General features: G+C 44.1%; 2 protein-coding genes across 10 annotated transcripts in view; one reads left to right on the top strand and one right to left on the bottom strand.

Moving 5' to 3' along the window:
- The window catches only part of REV1 (REV1 DNA directed polymerase), a 77,334-nt gene extending 66,180 nt beyond the window's left edge, over positions 1-11,154 (top strand). The window contains exons 16-24 of the mRNA XM_055088932.1: positions 3,866-3,968; positions 5,290-5,455; positions 5,676-5,881; positions 7,962-8,195; positions 8,897-9,017; positions 9,622-9,842; positions 9,954-10,110; positions 10,382-10,484; positions 10,693-11,154. Coding sequence (XP_054944907.1) covers positions 3,866-3,968; positions 5,290-5,455; positions 5,676-5,881; positions 7,962-8,195; positions 8,897-9,017; positions 9,622-9,842; positions 9,954-10,110; positions 10,382-10,484; positions 10,693-10,804 — 1,423 coding nt within the window. The 3' untranslated portion in view covers positions 10,805-11,154. The remainder of the gene's footprint in view (positions 1-3,865; positions 3,969-5,289; positions 5,456-5,675; positions 5,882-7,961; positions 8,196-8,896; positions 9,018-9,621; positions 9,843-9,953; positions 10,111-10,381; positions 10,485-10,692) is intronic.
- A 135-nt stretch (positions 11,155-11,289) lies between these two features.
- The window catches only part of EIF5B (eukaryotic translation initiation factor 5B), a 70,415-nt gene continuing 62,878 nt past the window's right edge, over positions 11,290-18,826 (bottom strand). For all 9 annotated transcript variants that reach the window (XM_028497106.1, XM_028497107.1, XM_024129788.2 and 6 more), the window contains 7 exons: positions 18,310-18,441; positions 17,116-17,247; positions 16,932-17,008; positions 16,650-16,814; positions 15,080-15,218; positions 13,163-13,324; positions 11,290-12,790 (listed from right to left, as the gene is read on the bottom strand). In XM_028497106.1, the coding sequence (XP_028352907.1) occupies positions 12,683-12,790; positions 13,163-13,324; positions 15,080-15,218; positions 16,650-16,814; positions 16,932-17,008; positions 17,116-17,247; positions 18,310-18,441 (915 nt within the window). In that variant the 3' untranslated portion in view covers positions 11,290-12,682. The remainder of the gene's footprint in view (positions 12,791-13,162; positions 13,325-15,079; positions 15,219-16,649; positions 16,815-16,931; positions 17,009-17,115; positions 17,248-18,309; positions 18,442-18,826) is intronic.

Here is an 18,826-nt window from a genome sequence, read left to right as displayed (position 1 = left end):
TCCAAAAATCTAATTACAGCATTAAGAAAAACTGGGATTTTAACTGTACTTTATTTCCCCCAATTCAAGGATAATATTCATTCAGCTTTTTTGGTAAGCACATATCTGCTTGCTGTTACTGGTATTTGTTCATTTTTGTCCTAAACTTTTAAAAAAGTTTTATGTTGAAAAATTTAAACATGTAAGTAGAGAAAACAGTGTAATGAACCCCATGTACCCATCACCTGATCTCCACAATTGCTGGTGGGCACCTGCACCATCCTTCCTCTCCTTCCCCCTAGTGTTTTTTTTTTTTTTTTTTTTTTTTGTGGTATGCGGGCCTCCCTGTGGCCTCGCCCGTTGCGGAGCACAGGCTCCGGACGCGCAGGCTCAGCGGCCATGGCTCACGGTACTAACACAGGACAGTTCAAAAATCTGCCTGCATTGCTGGCAATAAAGTATACATTTTGCAATGCCCTTAAAATAAATATCTTTGGATGAGACATCATAAGGCGTAAACAGCACGTGATTAATTGAAACAAGTGTAATTTTATAAATGTAATAAGATGTAGCTCAATTGTAAGCCATTAATTTGAGCCTAACATTTTGGTGGTATTGTAACTGCATAAGAAATGCTTTAGGTGAGAGGTTATGAAATATTATAATACTGATCCTGTATTTCCTCTAATTCAGGGGTTGGCAAACTACTTCCTGTGGGCCAAATCCAGCCTGTGGCCTGTTTTTTTACATGATTCATGGGAGCTAAGAATGATTTTTATATAAGTGATTGTAAAAAATGACGAATAGGTGAAAGAGACAACAGAGTACAAGCTATTTTCCATCTGGCCCTTCCCAGAAGTAGTCTGGACCCGTGCTTTAGTCAAACTGAAGTCCTGTGTGGTTTAGTAAACTCAGAAGTGTATAATAATTCTGTAATCTCTTGTAATTGGCCTTAATCAAAAGCTACATGGCAATCATGTGACTCACAGGCACATTTTGATACTGTCATCGAAACGACAAAATTTAAGTTGCGTAAGTCAAAGAGCCACATGTAGATTGAGATCTGTGGCTTGATTATCACTTAGGAAAATTTTTCTTATAACAGTTTTCCTTTTGGGAAAAGACTTCTTCCTTCTTGGAGTTCTTTTCCGTGTATGTGTTTTTAATTTGAATTGTGTGTGTGTATATATATATATATTTTATATATATACATAATGTATATATATTATTTAAAAGTGATAAACGAAATTGAAAAGGTCAAATACAGCTTCCAGTCCTTTGCACCTCTCCCCAGCTCTGAGCACCATACTTTTCAACCTTTTTGTGGTTTCTTCTGATATTTACATCCATATTTCTAGATATACACTTAAACTGCTGTTTCTATCTTGAGTCTTGCAAAACGTTTGCCTGACTTTCTACTGTAGCAGAGGATTTTCTCCCTTCTCTCCTCCACTGCCTGTTGCTCTTCTCCCCAGACGTGTTTCTTTCCTTTGCCCCCAGTCAGGTCGGTGGGTTTTGGTTCAGTCACTCTCCACTGTCCCATTATTATGACATGTACATACTGTACATAGCTGGTCCATATTGTCCACTAGGATCACATTTTCTTTCCTCTTGAATATGTTTGTCCTGGAGTTACTGAGTATCGCGTTTTGCTTGCTTTTTTGTGAATTTGCCACTGAGTTTATCCCCAGACTGCCTTCCGCTGTGACTGTGTTTTAACACATCAAGTCTGTTACTGGTTTGATCTCTTTTCTTGGAGGCCTTTCTCTTGGGGCCCCCAACCTGCTACTCCGGTCTGAATTCATTTATTTTCAGACTTGCTGAAAAGTTGGGAGTCGTGGGGTGTCCCTTCTCTGTGTTGGCTCCCCGGTCCCCTCATGTCTTGAGAAGGAATTCATGGGTGTAAACCTGTCTATCCTCATGCTCAGTGGCTTGCTGACTTAAAGGTTATAAACATATCTTAGAAATCATTTTTCTTCAGACATTTAAAGGCTCCATTGTCATCTTTTCAGGGTTACTAACTATTGAGAAGTTCACTGCTCTTCTGATTGCCTGTTCTTTACAGGAGATCTGTTCTTTCTGGAACTTTCAGGATCTTCTCTTTATCGCAGGTGTTCTGGGATGGTATCAGTTTGTCTTCGTGCCAGGTACTTTGCCGGTATTAAATTTATCATTTCTATCAATACTAACATTTTACATTGGAGTTTTAAAATTTATTCTTTGGACATTAAATATTTATAGTATCTCTTACTTCACAGATGCAGAATTCTCTCTTACCTCTTAAATGTTCTTCTAGTCCCAGTGTCAGTCTGTTTCTCTGAGTTCCTTTTTTTCCTGTTTTGGTTGCTGTCTTTTATCTCAGAGATTTTCTTCAAGCATTTATCTATCTGATAGTCCTTTGCTGTTGATATGTGAACTGCTGAAATGTTGTGGGAGCCTCTGGACTCTTAGTGGGACACGCAGACCAGGGGCTTCACTCTGGGAGGGCGGCTGGAGGGCCTTGGTCTTTGGTTACCACGACCGGCTGGCAGTGTCTGTGGTTCTTCCTGTGAGATGTCCCACCCAGGGGGTGGGGGAGAAGATGGACTGGTGACAGCTAGGGTTCTGCTTACTCAGGAGGAGAGGGGTCTGGGTGGGAAAGGGTGTACTGTGCTGCTTCTGAGCGAGGGGCCTCGTTCTTCCTCTGCTGTGCCTGACCCCCCGTAGCTTCTCTGTGTCAGCATTCCGGATGGCCAGCTGTGAGAGCCTGCTTCCCATGTATTCTCTCCCCCTCCTTTCAGACATACCTGACACCTCTAATTGCTGAGCTCTTCTGAGGTTCTGTAGCATCAATTAGCTTATCTCAAAGTTGGTGCCTTGCTTTAGGCATTTAGCAGGCATTTGAATATTCTAAATTATGGCTGACATTTTTCCTCTACTCTTGGCTTCTGTCCCTTTTCTATCTTTTCAGAGTTTACACCTTTCAAAAATAATTTCAAATCCGTTTAGTGTTGTTTTGGAAAGAAATGAAGATAAACACGTGTTTAAACCACTATGGTCCACTACACATCTTGCTTTAAAGTTACTCTCTATTTATCTGTGTAAAATAAGTTTAAGGTAATCATTAGGTAACAAACCAATGTAAATTTTTTGCAAATGATTTCCTTAAAGCAATAGGTACTTTTCATAGATAAATACAAAAGGTATTCATAGTACTGAAAAAAGAGAGTAAATGTAGTCTTGGGCACCTGATATTGCTGGCACATTCTCTGGTCCCCCTTGAGGAGTTCTTACAGATGTAAAAATTGCATATTGCAGTCTCTCTGGCTTTTCGACAGGGCGCCGCCATGCTTCCCTCCTCAGAGGCGTCCGTCCACACGTTTCTGTATCCGCACGCGCGTGCCCGTGCATCGGGCATATTCACATGTTGAAAATAGAGTCAGGAGAGTCCGGGAGATTCATCTTTCTCTTCTGAATATTAACCGTACCTCAACATAGATAATCTTGCAACCTAAAACATCTCTGGGGATCTAAAACGTTGTACTTACTGCTCAGGCTTTAGTTGCAACATAATATGCTTATATTTGAATATACATTAACTGAAGTACATTTCTTTAAAACATTTTTCTCAACTTATTTTTGGTTGACCAGATTTCTGCAAGTCCCAGTGTTCTTGATGATTTTTCTTTTCCCACTTGTTGCCAGTGTAATTAATTTAGCATTACTGGCTTCCTTGAAGGAAGACTATCTCCTACTTTTTAAAGGCTACTTAATACTTATTTAAACTTTTTGATAACTTGCTTTACAACTTTAACTCTTTAAACCGTTCCATACTACTGAGGTACCAGGGAATACATATGGAATGTAGCTTTTGTTCCTTTAAAAAAGTTAGTTCTATCACTTACAGGACTGTGACTCTTGACCAGGCAACGGATAGTGCAAAAATAATTGGCAAGGCTGCACTAAACATGTTTCATACAATGAAACTCAACATATCGGATATGAGAGGGGTGAGTAGTAACATTTTAAAACAGGATTTTCTGTAGTTTTTCTTATTTGAGGGTTGATCGGAGGGTGGTCATGGTGCGGTTTAGGGGGTTTATATGCAGCTTTTTCAGCTCTACTGATGTAATATAAGAAGAGAAACTGAAAAATGACTTTCTCATCTGAGCTGGTCTCCTTATTTAAGAATTCACATTTGTTCTGAAATCTGTTTTCTGCTTACAATAGTAAGTATCGTATCTTCGATTTTTATAGTGCCTTTCTTTTAAATAACCAAGGACCTATCTTAACATGTGTTATTTGCTTCCTGCTCTGGTTCCCGCAGAAGGAGACGGGGCTGGGGGGAGTGTGAAGCTGCAAATGTTTCTTGACCTTTAAGGTTCTTTTTCATCAGAACTTTGTTCTGATGTCTGATAAACGATGATCTAGAAGGGCGAGTTTACCATGGGCACGTGAGGATGCATGATCGGTGAGAGGGCATCAAAAATGTAAAAGCCTTCATTTTCTTAAAGATTAATAACCTTTGTAGGTTGTGTGTGAGTAAAGGATAGTTACTCGCTTGGTATGGGTGTTGTGGAAGGATTAAAACGTCACTAAGCCAACAGTGATGAAACTCCTCCCTGGAGTACTGTCATGGGCAGGGGGCAGTGCTTACCTGTGCGGATACCTGCCGCGTACCCACTGCCCACCCCACCCCCAAGCCCGGTTTTTATTGACAAAAATGATAGGTAAAGTAAGGTTGCAAGTAGACTGTCCCCTAATTAATTTTGTTCAGGTTTTTTTGTTTTGTTTGTTTTTTTTTGTGCGGTACGCGGGGCTCTCACTGTTGTGGCCTCTCCCGTTGCGGAGCACAGGCTCCGAACGCGCAGGCTCAGCGGCCATGGCTCACGGGCCCAGCCGCTGCGCGGCACGTGGGATCTTCCCGGACCGGGGCACGAACCCGTGTCCCCTGCATCGTCAGGCGGACTCTCAACCACCGCGCCACCAGGGAAGCCCTGTTCAGGTTTTATTTTAAAAACTTAATTGGGAATCCCCTGGCGGTCCAGTGGTTAGGACTGGGCGCTTTCACTGCCGTGGTCAGGGAACTAAGATCCCACAAGCTGCACGGCGTGGCCAAAAATAAACACAAAAACTCAACTGATGAGAACTTCAGTGGGTACAGTATTAAACTTTTTTGGAGTTCCTGATTTTGAAGAGATTATGTTTGGGTAGATTACTCTAAAATTGAGAGTAGCTAGTAGTATAGAAGTCGTTTTTGTAATAAATTGTATAAAAGGCTGTTTGAATTTAACTTTTTTTTCCTAGAGACCTATTTTATTCTGGTTCTAGGTTGGGATTCATGTGAATCAGTTGGTTCCGACTAATCCAAGCCCTTCTGCGTGTCCCAGTCGCCCGGCAGTTCAGTCGAGCCACTGTCCTGGTGGGTCACACTCTGTCCTTGACCTCCTCCAAGTTCAGAAAGCTAAGAAGCCCACCGAAGAGGAGCACAAGGACGGTCAGTGGTGGTCAGCGTGGGTCTCGTTTTGGAGCTTATACCGTCAGGAGTGTGAAGTTAGTGTACCGGCCGTCCAGCCTTGCTCCCTGTGACTCAGAAGCACCCTGACATTCTGAATTATGATGAATCAGTAATAAAGCTTTATCTGTAATGGATTAAAGTGCACCCTTCCCCCCCCCCCAATGAAGAGGCTATTTTATGTCATTTCCTGTATTTTCAGTACTTCTGGCTGCTATGGATCTGGAAATTTCATCTGCCTCTAGAACTTGCACTTTCTTGCCACCTCTATCTTCACATCTGACACCAAGTGTCAGTCCTGTTACTACTAGCAGAGCCGAGTCCTCAGGGAAATGGAATGGTCTACATTCTCCCATCAGTTTAAAATCAAGACTTAACCTGAGTATAGAGGTCCCATCACCTTCCCAGGTATGTATTTATAGTTGTAAATATGATGTCAGTGCAAAAGTAGTTTTACAGTAGGAACGATGTTTTCAGGTTATCAGTACGGCCAAGAAAGGGAGAAAGGGCAGCTTGACAGGGTGGATCTCATGGTGTTAGTTCCAAATGGGAAACAAGTTCAGGGCAAGATTGTGCTTTTGCAAAGATCTGCGACTCTCGCGGGTTGTGAAACATGGATGAGAAAGCCCGTCCTGTGAACCGCCGCTGTTGGCAGCCTCCGGGCCTCCGCCTCACGGTCGTGAGCACGTGGACACAGCTCTGGTCGGCAGCACGGCTTTGCTGCTCATTGGTAGAGGCCTTTTGTCAGAGGTTTCTCTTGCAGCATTTGCACATGGTTCTCTATAGGGTGAATGATTTTCCTAACACAAGCTATTAATTCCATTGGTGTGTCCAAGTTCAGAAAGCTAAGAAGCCCACCGAAGAGGAGCACAAGGACGGTCAGTGGTGGTCAGCGTGGGTCTCGTTTTGGAGCTTATACCGTCAGGAGTGTGAAGTTAGTGTACCGGCCGTCCAGCCTTGCTCCCTGTGACTCAGAAGCACCCTGACATTCTGAATTATGATGAATCAGTAATAAAGCTTTATCTGTAATGGATTAAAGTGCACCCTTCCCCCCCCCCCCAATGAAGAGGCTATTTTATGTCATTTCCTGTATTTTCAGTACTTCTGGCTGCTATGGATCTGGAAATTTCATCTGCCTCTAGAACTTGCACTTTCTTGCCACCTCTATCTTCACATCTGACACCAAGTGTCAGTCCTGTTACTACTAGCAGAGCCGAGTCCTCAGGGAAATGGAATGGTCTACATTCTCCCATCAGTTTAAAATCAAGACTTAACCTGAGTATAGAGGTCCCATCACCTTCCCAGGTATGTATTTATAGTTGTAAATATGATGTCAGTGCAAAAGTAGTTTTACAGTAGGAACGATGTTTTCAGGTTATCAGTACGGCCAAGAAAGGGAGAAAGGGCAGCTTGACAGGGTGGATCTCATGGTGTTAGTTCCAAATGGGAAACAAGTTCAGGGCAAGATTGTGCTTTTGCAAAGATCTGCGACTCTCGCGGGTTGTGAAACATGGATGAGAAAGCCCGTCCTGTGAACCGCCGCTGTTGGCAGCCTCCGGGCCTCCGCCTCACGGTCGTGAGCACGTGGACACAGCTCTGGTCGGCAGCACGGCTTTGCTGCTCATTGGTAGAGGCCTTTTGTCAGAGGTTTCTCTTGCAGCATTTGCACATGGTTCTCTATAGGGTGAATGATTTTCCTAACACAAGCTATTAATTCCATTGGTGTGGTCTGTAAACGTGCTATGCTGTTGGCATTTTTGCTTCTTGGAAACTTTACATAGCACTTGAAGCTCTGTTGGGAAAATCAGTTTTCTCTGTTCCCTTAAGTGGTGGGATGTGCTGGCTGTGAGGCCAGGGAAAGGGGCGGTTGGGAAATGCTTGCACTGGGTCCCTGGTGCTGGCGAGTTACCCCAAAATAGTGGCTCCTGGCGAGGTAAGACTGGCCTACCGGCGTATGGAATTGCTCATTTTCAAAGGGATGGATAAGGCAGAGGATTCTAGTGTGTAGGCTGGAGAGTTGAGCTTCTAGAATCCCTTTTTCCTAGCTTGCTGCTCAGACGAATATAATTTATATTTGGGGGCAGATAGTCTCCTGTCTGAAAGGTAAACCTCTGACCCAGGACTCTACCGCATCCCAGAAATGGACATGCGCCTTAGGCACTGGCCGCTTCCCCTGGGCGAAGTTTAAGATTTGAGCTTGACAAGGGCCCGCCTGCCTGTCTGTCTGTTCCTGTGCAGCAGGTTCAGTGAGGAGACATGGCTGAGCTGACCCTGGGGTACCGGCCAGGGGCCTGCCCTTGTTATCTCGAGTCCACGCATGACCAGCCAGGCATCGGTGGCAAAAGACCAAGATGTTTCAAAAACGTGCTGGTTTGGGGGTGGTTTTCCTAGTCTGATGTCTGCACCTTGTGTTCGCTCTCTATGATGTTGCAACGGAAATGAAAGTGGTGCATGAACTCTGGAGATGCATCTGTCTGGTGTCTTACAGCTAGATCAGTCTGTCTTGGAAGCGCTTCCGCCTGATCTCCGGGAGCAGGTGGAGCAAGTGTGTGCTGCGCAGCAAGGAGAGCCGCCTGGCGACAGAAGGAGAGAACCAGTAAATGGCTACAACCCAGGAATGTTGCCACAGCCAGTTGGGACAGTTTTGTTACAGATACCAGAACCTCAAGAATCTAACAGCGATGGGGGAATTAATGTAATAGCCCTTCCAGCATTTTCACAGGTGAATTGAATTGAGGCCCTCTACCATAGTGTGAATATCCTCAGCCATCTGGCTTCCAGCTCACGGCACTTCTCAGCCATCTGGCTTCCAGCTCACGGCACTTCTCTTTTCCTTTTCTCCTTTGCCCCTTAACCTCCCAGTGGCTGACTCCGTCCCTCGGGGGAGGAGGGATGGCCCGTCTCCACATCACCTGCAGGACACAAACTGACAGAGCAGCCAAGTATGGACAACAGAGGGCGGCCATGGGGTGTGGGTGCTTACAGCTTCCACCCCCAAGGACAGAAACACTCTGCTGTTTCATTGGCCTGAGAAGACCCTGGCCCACACTCGAGTACCAGGGTGAAGATGTGTAGCCGTACACTAGGGACAGTAACACAGTTTGATGTTTAAGAAAAACATCGCATATGCACCTGTTTTCTTGCGCTTTGCTTCTCATTTCCTACTAGTGCTGCTTGCCCTGCTTGTTCTACACAGTGTTTTTGTTCTGTTTTTTAAATTAAGTCAATTCACAGTCTAAGCTGTATTCCTTATTCTCACCCTATAACCTTGTGAGGATTTAATGAGCTTTGATATTGAGGACCTAATTCATACAGATCAGAAAAGTATGATTTGAAATAAAGTCTATCTTGTGAAAAATATAAACCAGCCGCCTATATATAGTCAGCTCAGGTTTGACTTTGAACTTTTCTCTTTTCCACCAGGTGGACCCTGAGGTGTTTGCAGCCCTTCCAGCAGAGCTTCAAAAGGAGCTGAAAGCAGCCTACGATCAAAGACAAAGGCAGGGAGAAAACACCCCTCACCCGCAGCAGGCCAGCACATCCGGTAAGCTTTGCAAGTGACACGTAACAGAAGTGAAGATGTGAGAAATGAAATTGTTGACTGTTGTAGTATATATATGATGGCCAGAGTCTTTAAGCTGTTAGTCATGTTCAGTGCTCTTCGCATCAGGAGAACAGAAGTAGTGTGCAGTACAGGTTAAATGCTGTCAAAGTCCTAGGTGGATTTGTATCTGTAGCTTCTTGACTTAAAAGTCTGAACAAGCTATTACCCAGAAATTACCCAGAAATCTTTTGAATTGATTATCTGTCAAGCCAGTTGTCCTTTGAGACCGATCCTTCAGAGGATGTAGGTTTAAAGCCCAGAATCTGAAGAAGGTTTCTGAACATGCGTCACAAATACCACATTTAAAATGGAAACAGAATACTGCCTGCTGAACTGCTGGAAGTAATTCGCCTGTTGAGTTTTCACTGACTGCTTTTTCATTGACTGCTGCGAGCCCCTATAGACTAGCAGGTCCCAAATGTCACAAGTGGCTGAGCAACCCTAGGAATTGCTGCCTCCCTCAGGGAGGCCTGTGCTGCGTGCGTGCGTTCAGGGCTGCTCTCCAGGCATGTGTGTTGAGGATCTTATGTCCATCTTCTTTTAGTGCCAAAGAACCCGCTACTGCAGCTAAAACCAGCAGCAGTGAAAGAAAAGAAAAGAAACAAGAAAAAAAGCTCCATCGGTCCCCCCCAAAAGATTCAGAGCCCTTTGAAAGCCATGCTGCTTAACAGTCCTGCAAAAACTCTGCCAGGGGCGTGTGGCAGTCCCCAGAAGTTAATTGATGGGTTTCTAAAACATGAAGGTCCTGCCTCTGAGAAACCTCTGGTAATTTCTTTCATACTTTTTAAACTTCAGTCCAGTCTTCTCCTTCATCAGATGTTTATGTACTCGATGTTATGTAAATATAGCACTTTCTGTCATTTGTTTTCTTACCAGGGAGAACTCTCTGCTTCCACTTCAGGTGTTGCTGGGCTTTCTGGTTTGCAGCCTGAGCCGTCTGGGTGTGTTAGACCCCCAGCGCCCAACCTGGCTGGAGCTGTGGACTTCAGTGATGTGAAGACCTTGCTCCGAGAATGGATAACTACCATTTCAGGTTGGCCTGGCGGGTACTGACATGTGATGTCCTGTGACTACAGAACATGAATTCAGCTCTACAGAGGAACTATTTTCCTAAATCGAATGAGCGTAAACCAGCCACCCCCACCTTTTGACCTCTGGGGCGGAAAGGTTCCTTACCACAGCCCACTAGTGTGGCAGCTCTGAGTCACTATGGTAGCACGTAGTTTCCTTGATCCCTGCAGATCTCTGCCTTTCTCCTTCAAAAGCATAAGTTGGTCCTCATTTGAGATTTCTCCCCTCTCTAGATCCAATGGAAGAAGACATTCTGCAAGTTGTGAAATACTGTACTGATCTAATAGAGGAAAAAGATTTGGAAAAACTGGACCTAGTTATAAAATACATGAAAAGGTAACAAACAAACAGCATGTCTGTCACCACAGCTACTGGGGGGAGGTGAGGCACAAGGTTTACATAGTTTAAACCACAGAAGTACGTTTTTGAGTGTATTTATATATACAGACATTAAAACCCTTAAACCCTAAATGTCAGTATATATGTTAAACAGATTCTTGAAGGAATCGGTCTTTCCTGATCACTCGTCTCTCCTCACCTGCAGGTTAATGCAGCAGTCGGTGGAGTCGGTTTGGAATATGGCATTTGACTTTATTCTAGACAACGTTCAGGTGGTTTTACAACAGACTTACGGAAGCACATTAAAAGTTACGTGAAATTACCAGGGAGCCCGCTGCTCTCCGCTAGCTGTGCCATAAGTGCTTGTGAGGTATTTGCAAAGTGCATGATAGTAATGCTCTGAGTTTTATAATTTTAAATTTCTTTTTAAGCCAAGTGTTTTTGTACATTTCCTTTCAATAAGTGCCAAAATTTGTCAGTATTGCATGTAAATAACTGTTAATTCTTTTACTGTAGCATAGATCCTGTTTACAAAATGTTTGTTTATAAAGTTTTATGGATTTTTACAGTGAAGTGTTTACAGTTGTTTAATAAAGAACTGTATGTATATTTTGTACCGGCTCCTTTTTTGTGAATCCTTTAGGAAGCCAAATCCTGGACCGTTAACACGCTTCATGCTAAGCTTTGAACTGCCTGAGGGGGGGGGCCCCAGACTGGTGTTCTACTTGTTCCAAGCAAGGGTAAAAGAAAGCTTCCAAATACTCTGATCACTCCTGACCCAAAGCATGAACACAGGAACATGTTAAGAAAATCTTCTTTACTTCTTCCAAGTGGAGGAATTTACATATTTTTGAATTAGAACACACACACAATTGAAGAGTAAGTTTTTCCTGGGAAAAATTATGTCCCCCAGATGGTTTAGAGGTTTTGTCTTTGCCTCTACTGGCCCTTGAGAAACAGCAATAATAATGAAGAATGGTCCAGATTTTCAAATGTATATAAAAGTATTTTTCTATGCTATATGTTACGCCATAACACTTAAAAAATATAGTTTATAATTCTATGCCAGTGACTACTCAGGAACATTTTCTTCCAACACCCCACACTGACTTCATTCAACACTGTGCTATAAATAGGTAGTCAGATATTAGGGATCTGCCAGAAGAATTACTCTGATGCTAACAGATCTCTTACCTCAGGGACCCACTTCCCACATTCTTCAGGAAAAACCATAACAAACTAGCTACAATCAATCACATTACAATCAATCAGATTACCAATATGAAGAAACCATTACGATGTCTCTGTAACAACTGAGTGTTTACACTAAGTCCAAACCGGTAATCAACACCCTATTGATTGTCTCATCAGAAAATGTATGCATGATAGAATTTGCTAGGACAAAATAGACCAAGATCGATGTAATGTTAACATGTGCTAGTACACAAGGTATGATATAGTTAATAGTTTGAGAGAACGAGCTGCACAGGGATGGAGACTCACAGAAGAGCAGCTACGCTGACATGAAGCCTAGCAGAGCTCGCAGGTCAACGTCTGGGTTCTTTATTGGAATTCAGAACTGTGCTGATTACAGTGGACTCTCATGACCACACAAGCAGTAAATAGCAGCCAGTTTTGCTTTACACCATGGTTTCACACAAAGCAGATAAATATCAGAATGCCTAATTTTCTATTTTAAAAAATTCCTAAGGGCATATGGCAGAAGAACGCATGGGGGAAAGAAGAAAAAAAAAACCACCACCTTGGGAAGGATATGCATAAATAAGTATTTCTTACCTCAAAAAAGTTCCAAGAATCAGAAAATCTGCAGAAGCTTGGTTAATCAAATACTGCAGTACTGATTTAATCAGTATAAAATTGAAAGAGCTTTAGATCTGTAATAAAAATCCAAATTTGGGGAAGGGCAACCTTTAAAACAGCAGCCAGTAGAGGAGGACTGGGCAAGGCGTGGACGAGTGAGCAGGCACGCCGGAGCTGGGGGGACGTGTAATCGACCACTGTCAAACCAGTGTAAGTTTCTTGGTTTCTCATGGAAAACATCTTATACACCTATTTTTCTCCTTCTATGCTTAGTTCATCAGTTTTCAGATAGGTCCATTCCATTTTTTGCCTTTTCTTGGTAGTATTACAACATCGTTTTGCATTTACTCCAATTCCTGACCCGTGTGGAAAAATTAGATGATTTCAAATACTTTCTTCAGCTCCACAATAAGCTGCCAGTCACTCTTCTGCATTTCGTCTCTGAACCAGTCTTTGAGGGCGTCGATGGACTGCCTGCTGATCTGTAAGGCCCAAGGCACAGAGTGAACAAAACAATGTAACAAACAAGTGCCAAAGAAGAGCATGTGGCCCCAGAGTTTGTTACCAGATCCTGCTCATCACAAAGAAAGCTCAGGCAGAAACTGCCAAAGCAGAGCCTGCCTGTCTGCATCTTCTGGAAGCAGAATGCCAGCACCACATCTGTTTGCGGGGATCTGACCTAGAAGTCCTACCGGGCACTCTGTCAGGAGGCCAGGCTACAGGCCAAGCCCTAGCAAAGAATCCAGTCCCATCGGATTCTAAACGTAAGCCCTCAGCTCCTGAGTAAAGACCATCAGAAGAGCTGACGGCCCCCTTTCTTAAAAGGGGCCACTTTTGCTGAGTGAAATACTTACCTTACTGACGATAATATCTGTAGCTTCAAAATGTCTTCCGTACATTTTGGGAGATTCACCAGGGATGGGTTCTATTTTGACACAGACTTCCTGTCCTTTTTTTGCAACATCCACTTGTTTATGGTTTACTTCAATACTTGTTACTATTCCAATGTCAACAAACTGTAAAGTAAGAACAGAAACTACGATGTGGGCAGAGGAATCGTGGCAGGCACAGGCGCCTGAACTGGACAACTGACGTAACTGGAGCGAATGAGCCAGCTGCAAAGCCTGGGCCCTGTGCGCCTCCATCATCTTGGTCTCTGGGTCTCTCCGCAGTGTGATTTTTCTCACTGGAGCACTGGGGGTGACACCACCCCACCCCGTGTGCCTTCACAAGATGGCTGTGAGGACAAAAGGAGGTCGCTCGTGTGCTTTGGGACACGTGGAAAGTGCTCTGTCCATCCGACGTGTTTCCACCCTGCCCTTCCACACGACAGCTGCCAGAGTGAGAGAGAGCAGCAGGCACGGAAGTTCTGAGTCAGAAATGAGCTTGGGGTGATGGGGTGCAGGCAGAGAGGCAGGGACCCGTTGTGTGGGCCCCGGCGGCCGTGCTGAGAACTCTGCTTGCTGCTCATTCTGAGGACGCGAGTTGTGAGCGACCTGACCTCAGTCAGTCTGGGGACGGCAACAGCAACATCCCACTCTGCTGCCTGTCTTGTGAAGAGATACAGGGCGGTGAGCGTAAATATAGGTAATCTGGTTTGGCCGAAGCCACACAGGAGATCACTGCTGCCAGTAAGTGTCCTAGCTTAGCCAGTGGCAGAGAAGCATGACTCCTAGAAGCAGCGAGTCACAGCACTCGGAGGACGTCAGGTGCCGTCTCCCACTAAAGGAACCAAGTCTGGGGCAGGGAAAGTCCTAGATGAGCCTGGAGCACCTGACTGCACCACAAAGGAAGAAAGGGCCCCAAGTGCTATGTGCAAGGACACAAGGCAGCTTGAACGGGCTTCCAATGACCAAACGCTGGATAACTGGGCTATCAAAAAAAACCAGCATGTATAAGATACCCTAATGACAAGGCCGGGGGGGAGAAGGTTCTTTACAGAAGCGTGTGGGAAGGGGATCACAATACTGCCACCATCCACGTCATAACTACTCAGGCGAGGGCTGTCAATGGTGGTTAAAGCCCCTGGGAAGTTCACAGGGACTCTCAGTGCCCCCAGGTGACTGAGCCATTACAACGGGCGAAGATCTGTCTCTGATGGCGATGCTGAGCTGACAGCACCTTCTCTGATCACCCAAGTTTGCACCGCGACAGCGACAACCCGTGTGACGACGCAGAGGCACGCAGGAGCACCCGTGTGCACAGTATCCTTCCCGATCATTCTAACTTGCATCTAGTCACAAGGGAACAACCAGACAAATCCAAGCTGAGAAATCATCTGTGAAACTGCTGTTCTGGACTCTTCTTTAAAAAGAATGGCAGACTGTTCATAATTGAGACTACAACACTAAAAACCAAATGCAGTGCACCTCGAAGGAACCCTGGGCCAGGTCAGCAAGCAGCATTTGGGACAATTGGTAAAAAGTGAACGTGAACTGTGAATTACAGGATTTTATTAAATTGTTATTTTTTCTTGGCTATGATGCTAATCTAGAGGAAAGACATGAGTGTCCATTATACTATTTTTTAAGCTTTCCCCCAGACTCAAAACATCAAAAACTTTTGAAGGGCAATAATTCTGCAACTTTCATTTCCTGAAGCACTGACACCGGGTGCTTGAGAATCAACAATGATTAAGGAACACTGATACTGAGTTTGTAAAATTACAGGAGGTGACAAGCTCTGCTAGATTTCAGTTTTTTATCACTCTTGGACTCCCAGAACTGCTTTAAGAGATGACACACTTTCTAAGAAGTACAACCAGAACTTACATTTTTGCTAGGCACGCACATGGGTGTCCCCTGCTTCACCTGGCCTGCTTCCACAGTCACGCCCATCACTATCGGATCTCGAGAATTGAAAATAAATTGAGGCAGAATTTTTATCTTGCAGGGAAATACTGCTATGTGTCTAAAAGGAAAAAGAAAACCCAAGAATTTTTAAGCTTACAAAATCACTTCGAAGCATAAAAAAGCAAATGCAGGTGAATATGAGGCTTCTTCTCCCCTCAGCTGAGAGCAGCAGGAAGGCCGCACCTCGGCCCTCAGGGGTCCCTGGGGTGCTGCACCCTCTCTTCATCCTCTTCCCTCCCCTCAAAGCAGCTGCATCACAGGAGCACGTTGGGCCCAGACCAAAGGCTGAGCCCCACCCCTGAAGATGGAGCTTGGGTGCCTCGGTGGAATCCACCATCAGGTGTGTCCTGGGGCCCGTGTGAGGCCTATTCTGAGGACCACACAGGCATCAAACCACATCCTCCTTTTCTCTACTGCGTTCCCAAATCAGTTGATCCAAAAGGACACTATTTCTCTGCTTATCAAGCATATGCTTGGAATGCTTTAATGGTTTCTAGCGTTTTCTTAATCAAACTTCAGTCTTTCCCCTTCAGGTTTCATGATCTAAAGTGAGCACACCTCAGTCTAAATCCCAGTATTTACCAGACAGTCTACTTTTAAAATGTACCTCAGACTGAGCCGTCCCTCCCTCTGGGCACGCTGGTCTGAGCCTCCACCACGTCCTGCCTGCACTATGGGGGCCTCGTGACAGGCTCTAACCAGCAGCCCCCTAAACCCCGCCCATGGCCTACGGGGTCCTAGAGGATATGGGTGCTGCCAACTCCTCTACCGCAGCTCCTGCCACTCTCCCCAAGGGTCACTGTGGCTGCCTCCACCTCTGAACGCGGCCCTGCTGGCTGGTGTTGTCCTCCACCTGACACCTCTGGGGGTCTGGGCGGCTCGCTTCGCTCTCCCCAGCTGAGCTGCCTCCCCGCCGCACTATTAACCACAGCTCTCCTCGCCTCATCTAGGCCCTGCCCTGCTTCATCCTGCGCTGATCCCAACTTCTCATGTTTCTTCGCTTGGCTTCCCCTCAGCTCCGAGAGGCAGGGACCTGGTCAGGCCCATTGACAAGGACTCCCTAGCACCATGGGCTCTGTCAGGTTTGCTCGAGGAATGACACCTGCCACGGAATGCCTCGCCTCCTTTCGTTTTCTAACTTTCCACACTCTCATGGTGTTACCTCTATTCCATGCAACCCCAGATGAGGAACTCCAGCAAGATAAAGTCCCCAGATGTAGCAACTACTCACCCATTAACGCAACCTAGGTCTGCCAAGTTGAAAATTAAAAACTAAGCAGAAATGTTAGAGAGGATTGGTTCACACACTGCTAGAGTGTCTCAGGTGGGCCAAACCTGTGGCGTATAACACACCACCTGAGGATGCAGCCTCCGGGAGACGAGCGAGTGCCACGCTTCTGTTGTCTACACACCTGGCTGATATTTGGTAATCCTCAAATAATCAACTTTATTACCAAAGATCCAAAGTAGGTAAAAATCACCAACTTACTTAAATTCTTCTTGTTTCTGTTTCTTGTAGTCTTGTCTATATTTCGTAAAGGCATCAAATAAATGATAAATAATTTCTGCACTAAAAATTCTAACTCCTAAACTGTCAGCCATTTCTTGCGCATCCCGTTCAATTCTCACATCAAAGGCCAAAATTACCGCGTACCTAAAAGGTCAAAACACATCAAAGATCATTCAATGAAATACAGACCATGTCATAACAGTTCTACTAAAATAAAATAGGCAACATAAAAGCCTTTACAACAGAAGAGAAATTACTTACTGAGGATCATGTTCCAACATCACCGAAGCCTTCATAACATCTTTTTTATGGACTGGACCAATGTTAATTCCCGCATACTGTAAAAAGCGAGTTTCCTAGTTTAACTGCCTGTGTTGGGTAACAGGAACAGCACCATAAACAATGCCTACCACTGACTCTCGTGGAGTTTGGTACCATTACTTACGGGCACTTCTGATGTTTTCAGAAATTCAAGTAGAGCTTCCAAAGATCCCAGTGTAGATGCCTGGACATAGACTCCTTTCTCTTCTAATTTGATAGCATTTAGTGTCTGCTTTAACTCATGGATCAGTTCATCCTTGAAAAGAAATTACATTTGACGAGGTTATAAATACATCTCTATCTCAGCAGCCTAGAATTAAACTGTTTCTGTTTTTGATTAGGTGTTCATCTGAAAATAAGAAACCAAGGCTTAGGACGGGCAAGGCATAGCAGAACCTGTACGGGAAAGGAAGGAGAGATTTGGGGGCCATAACTGAGCTGTATCCCACTTCACCTCTGTCTGTGTTAGGTTTACTAATGTCGAAATATGTTTAACCTCTGCACCACTTGGCAGAGTAGGTGGGTGAATGAAATGACATGATAAATAAGAATCCTCTAAATTTAAATAGTACTACAGGAATGTAATGTTACAGTAGCCCAAAAGTATTTAATGATGAAATAGCCTAATCTCGGCAGCCCTTTACTCCATCATCGCTCCTTTGAAGGTGAAGAGATTTTGACCAGAAATAAGTAAAACAACCATGTCGATGCCATTAAAGATGCAGAAGTCCACCCACACTCAAGACTGGCCAGAAGGATGCCTGCCCTGTTCTCACAGGCCCAAAGGGGGCCGATTCCCTGGTGACAGTGACTGGGTGCTGCCTAAAGAATAATGGTCCCAGCCCACGGGAAGAGCCATATGCTGGGAACAGTGGTTATCTTCTCTTTGGCAAGAGAATAAATAACTGTCTCAATGTTTGCTTTTGTGAAACTCCGCTGGGCTCATGTGTGCCATCTGTTCCTGCAAATAGGCAGACAGGCTTTAAAATGACTCCTAAAACCTAGTAAGAGAGTTTTTCAGTTCCATCTATATAGCTGAGTATCTTAAAAAAAAAAAAAAAAGGAAGTAAATTTCTTCTAGCTTCTGGTTCATTTTTTATTTAAATAAAATGTTCTAACTTGAATATATATAAATTATCATTTATGCCAATTCATGATTATACAAACTAAAGTAATTTAAAAGCATCAACTGTTTGTTAAGAGACCACCAGATAAGTCTTCACAAAGATGCCCATTTTATTCATCATTCTTAGCGTGTGCTCTACTGACACAAGGTACAACTCAAAACAGCTTTGGAGGAAAAAATAAAATAACTTACTTTAAGAACTGGGATTTCATCTTCTTTAAAAGCCACGAGGAGGGGTAAACCAGCCAATGTTTTTTCCAGGTCTTTTCCAAGAATCTTTACCCCCTGAGCTGCTTCTACTTCTTTATGCTTTTCATATTGGTTCTACAGAGATCAAACATTTGTTATCATGTTTATTTGAAAAGTGGTCAGTGGCAGAAGATGATGTAAGACGATACTGTCATGACCTTGGGACAGGGAAAGATTTCTTTAAACTAGATACAAAAAGCAATAAGTGCAAATGAAAGACTGATAAATTCAACATTAAAGTTAAATAATTCTGTTTCTCAAGATACTACAGAATGAGTACAAAGACAAGTCACAGAACAGAAGGTGCATACAAACCAGTAACATACTAGTAACTAGCTACCAGTGTAGAACAAAAACAATGTACTTTTGATTTTTATGAGAAACGTAGTTGGTAAACAAGGACTTTCACACATCTCTACTCTGATGGATGGTTCCTCCTGTATGAAGACACCTAAAATAA

The sequence above is a fragment of the Physeter macrocephalus genome, chromosome 12 (assembly GCF_002837175.3).
Source record: "Physeter macrocephalus isolate SW-GA chromosome 12, ASM283717v5, whole genome shotgun sequence".
In the NCBI taxonomy this organism is placed as follows: Eukaryota; Metazoa; Chordata; class Mammalia; order Artiodactyla; family Physeteridae; genus Physeter; species Physeter macrocephalus.
Note: the sequence above shows the minus strand (reverse complement) of the source record. Positions and strands in the feature narration are given on the sequence as shown.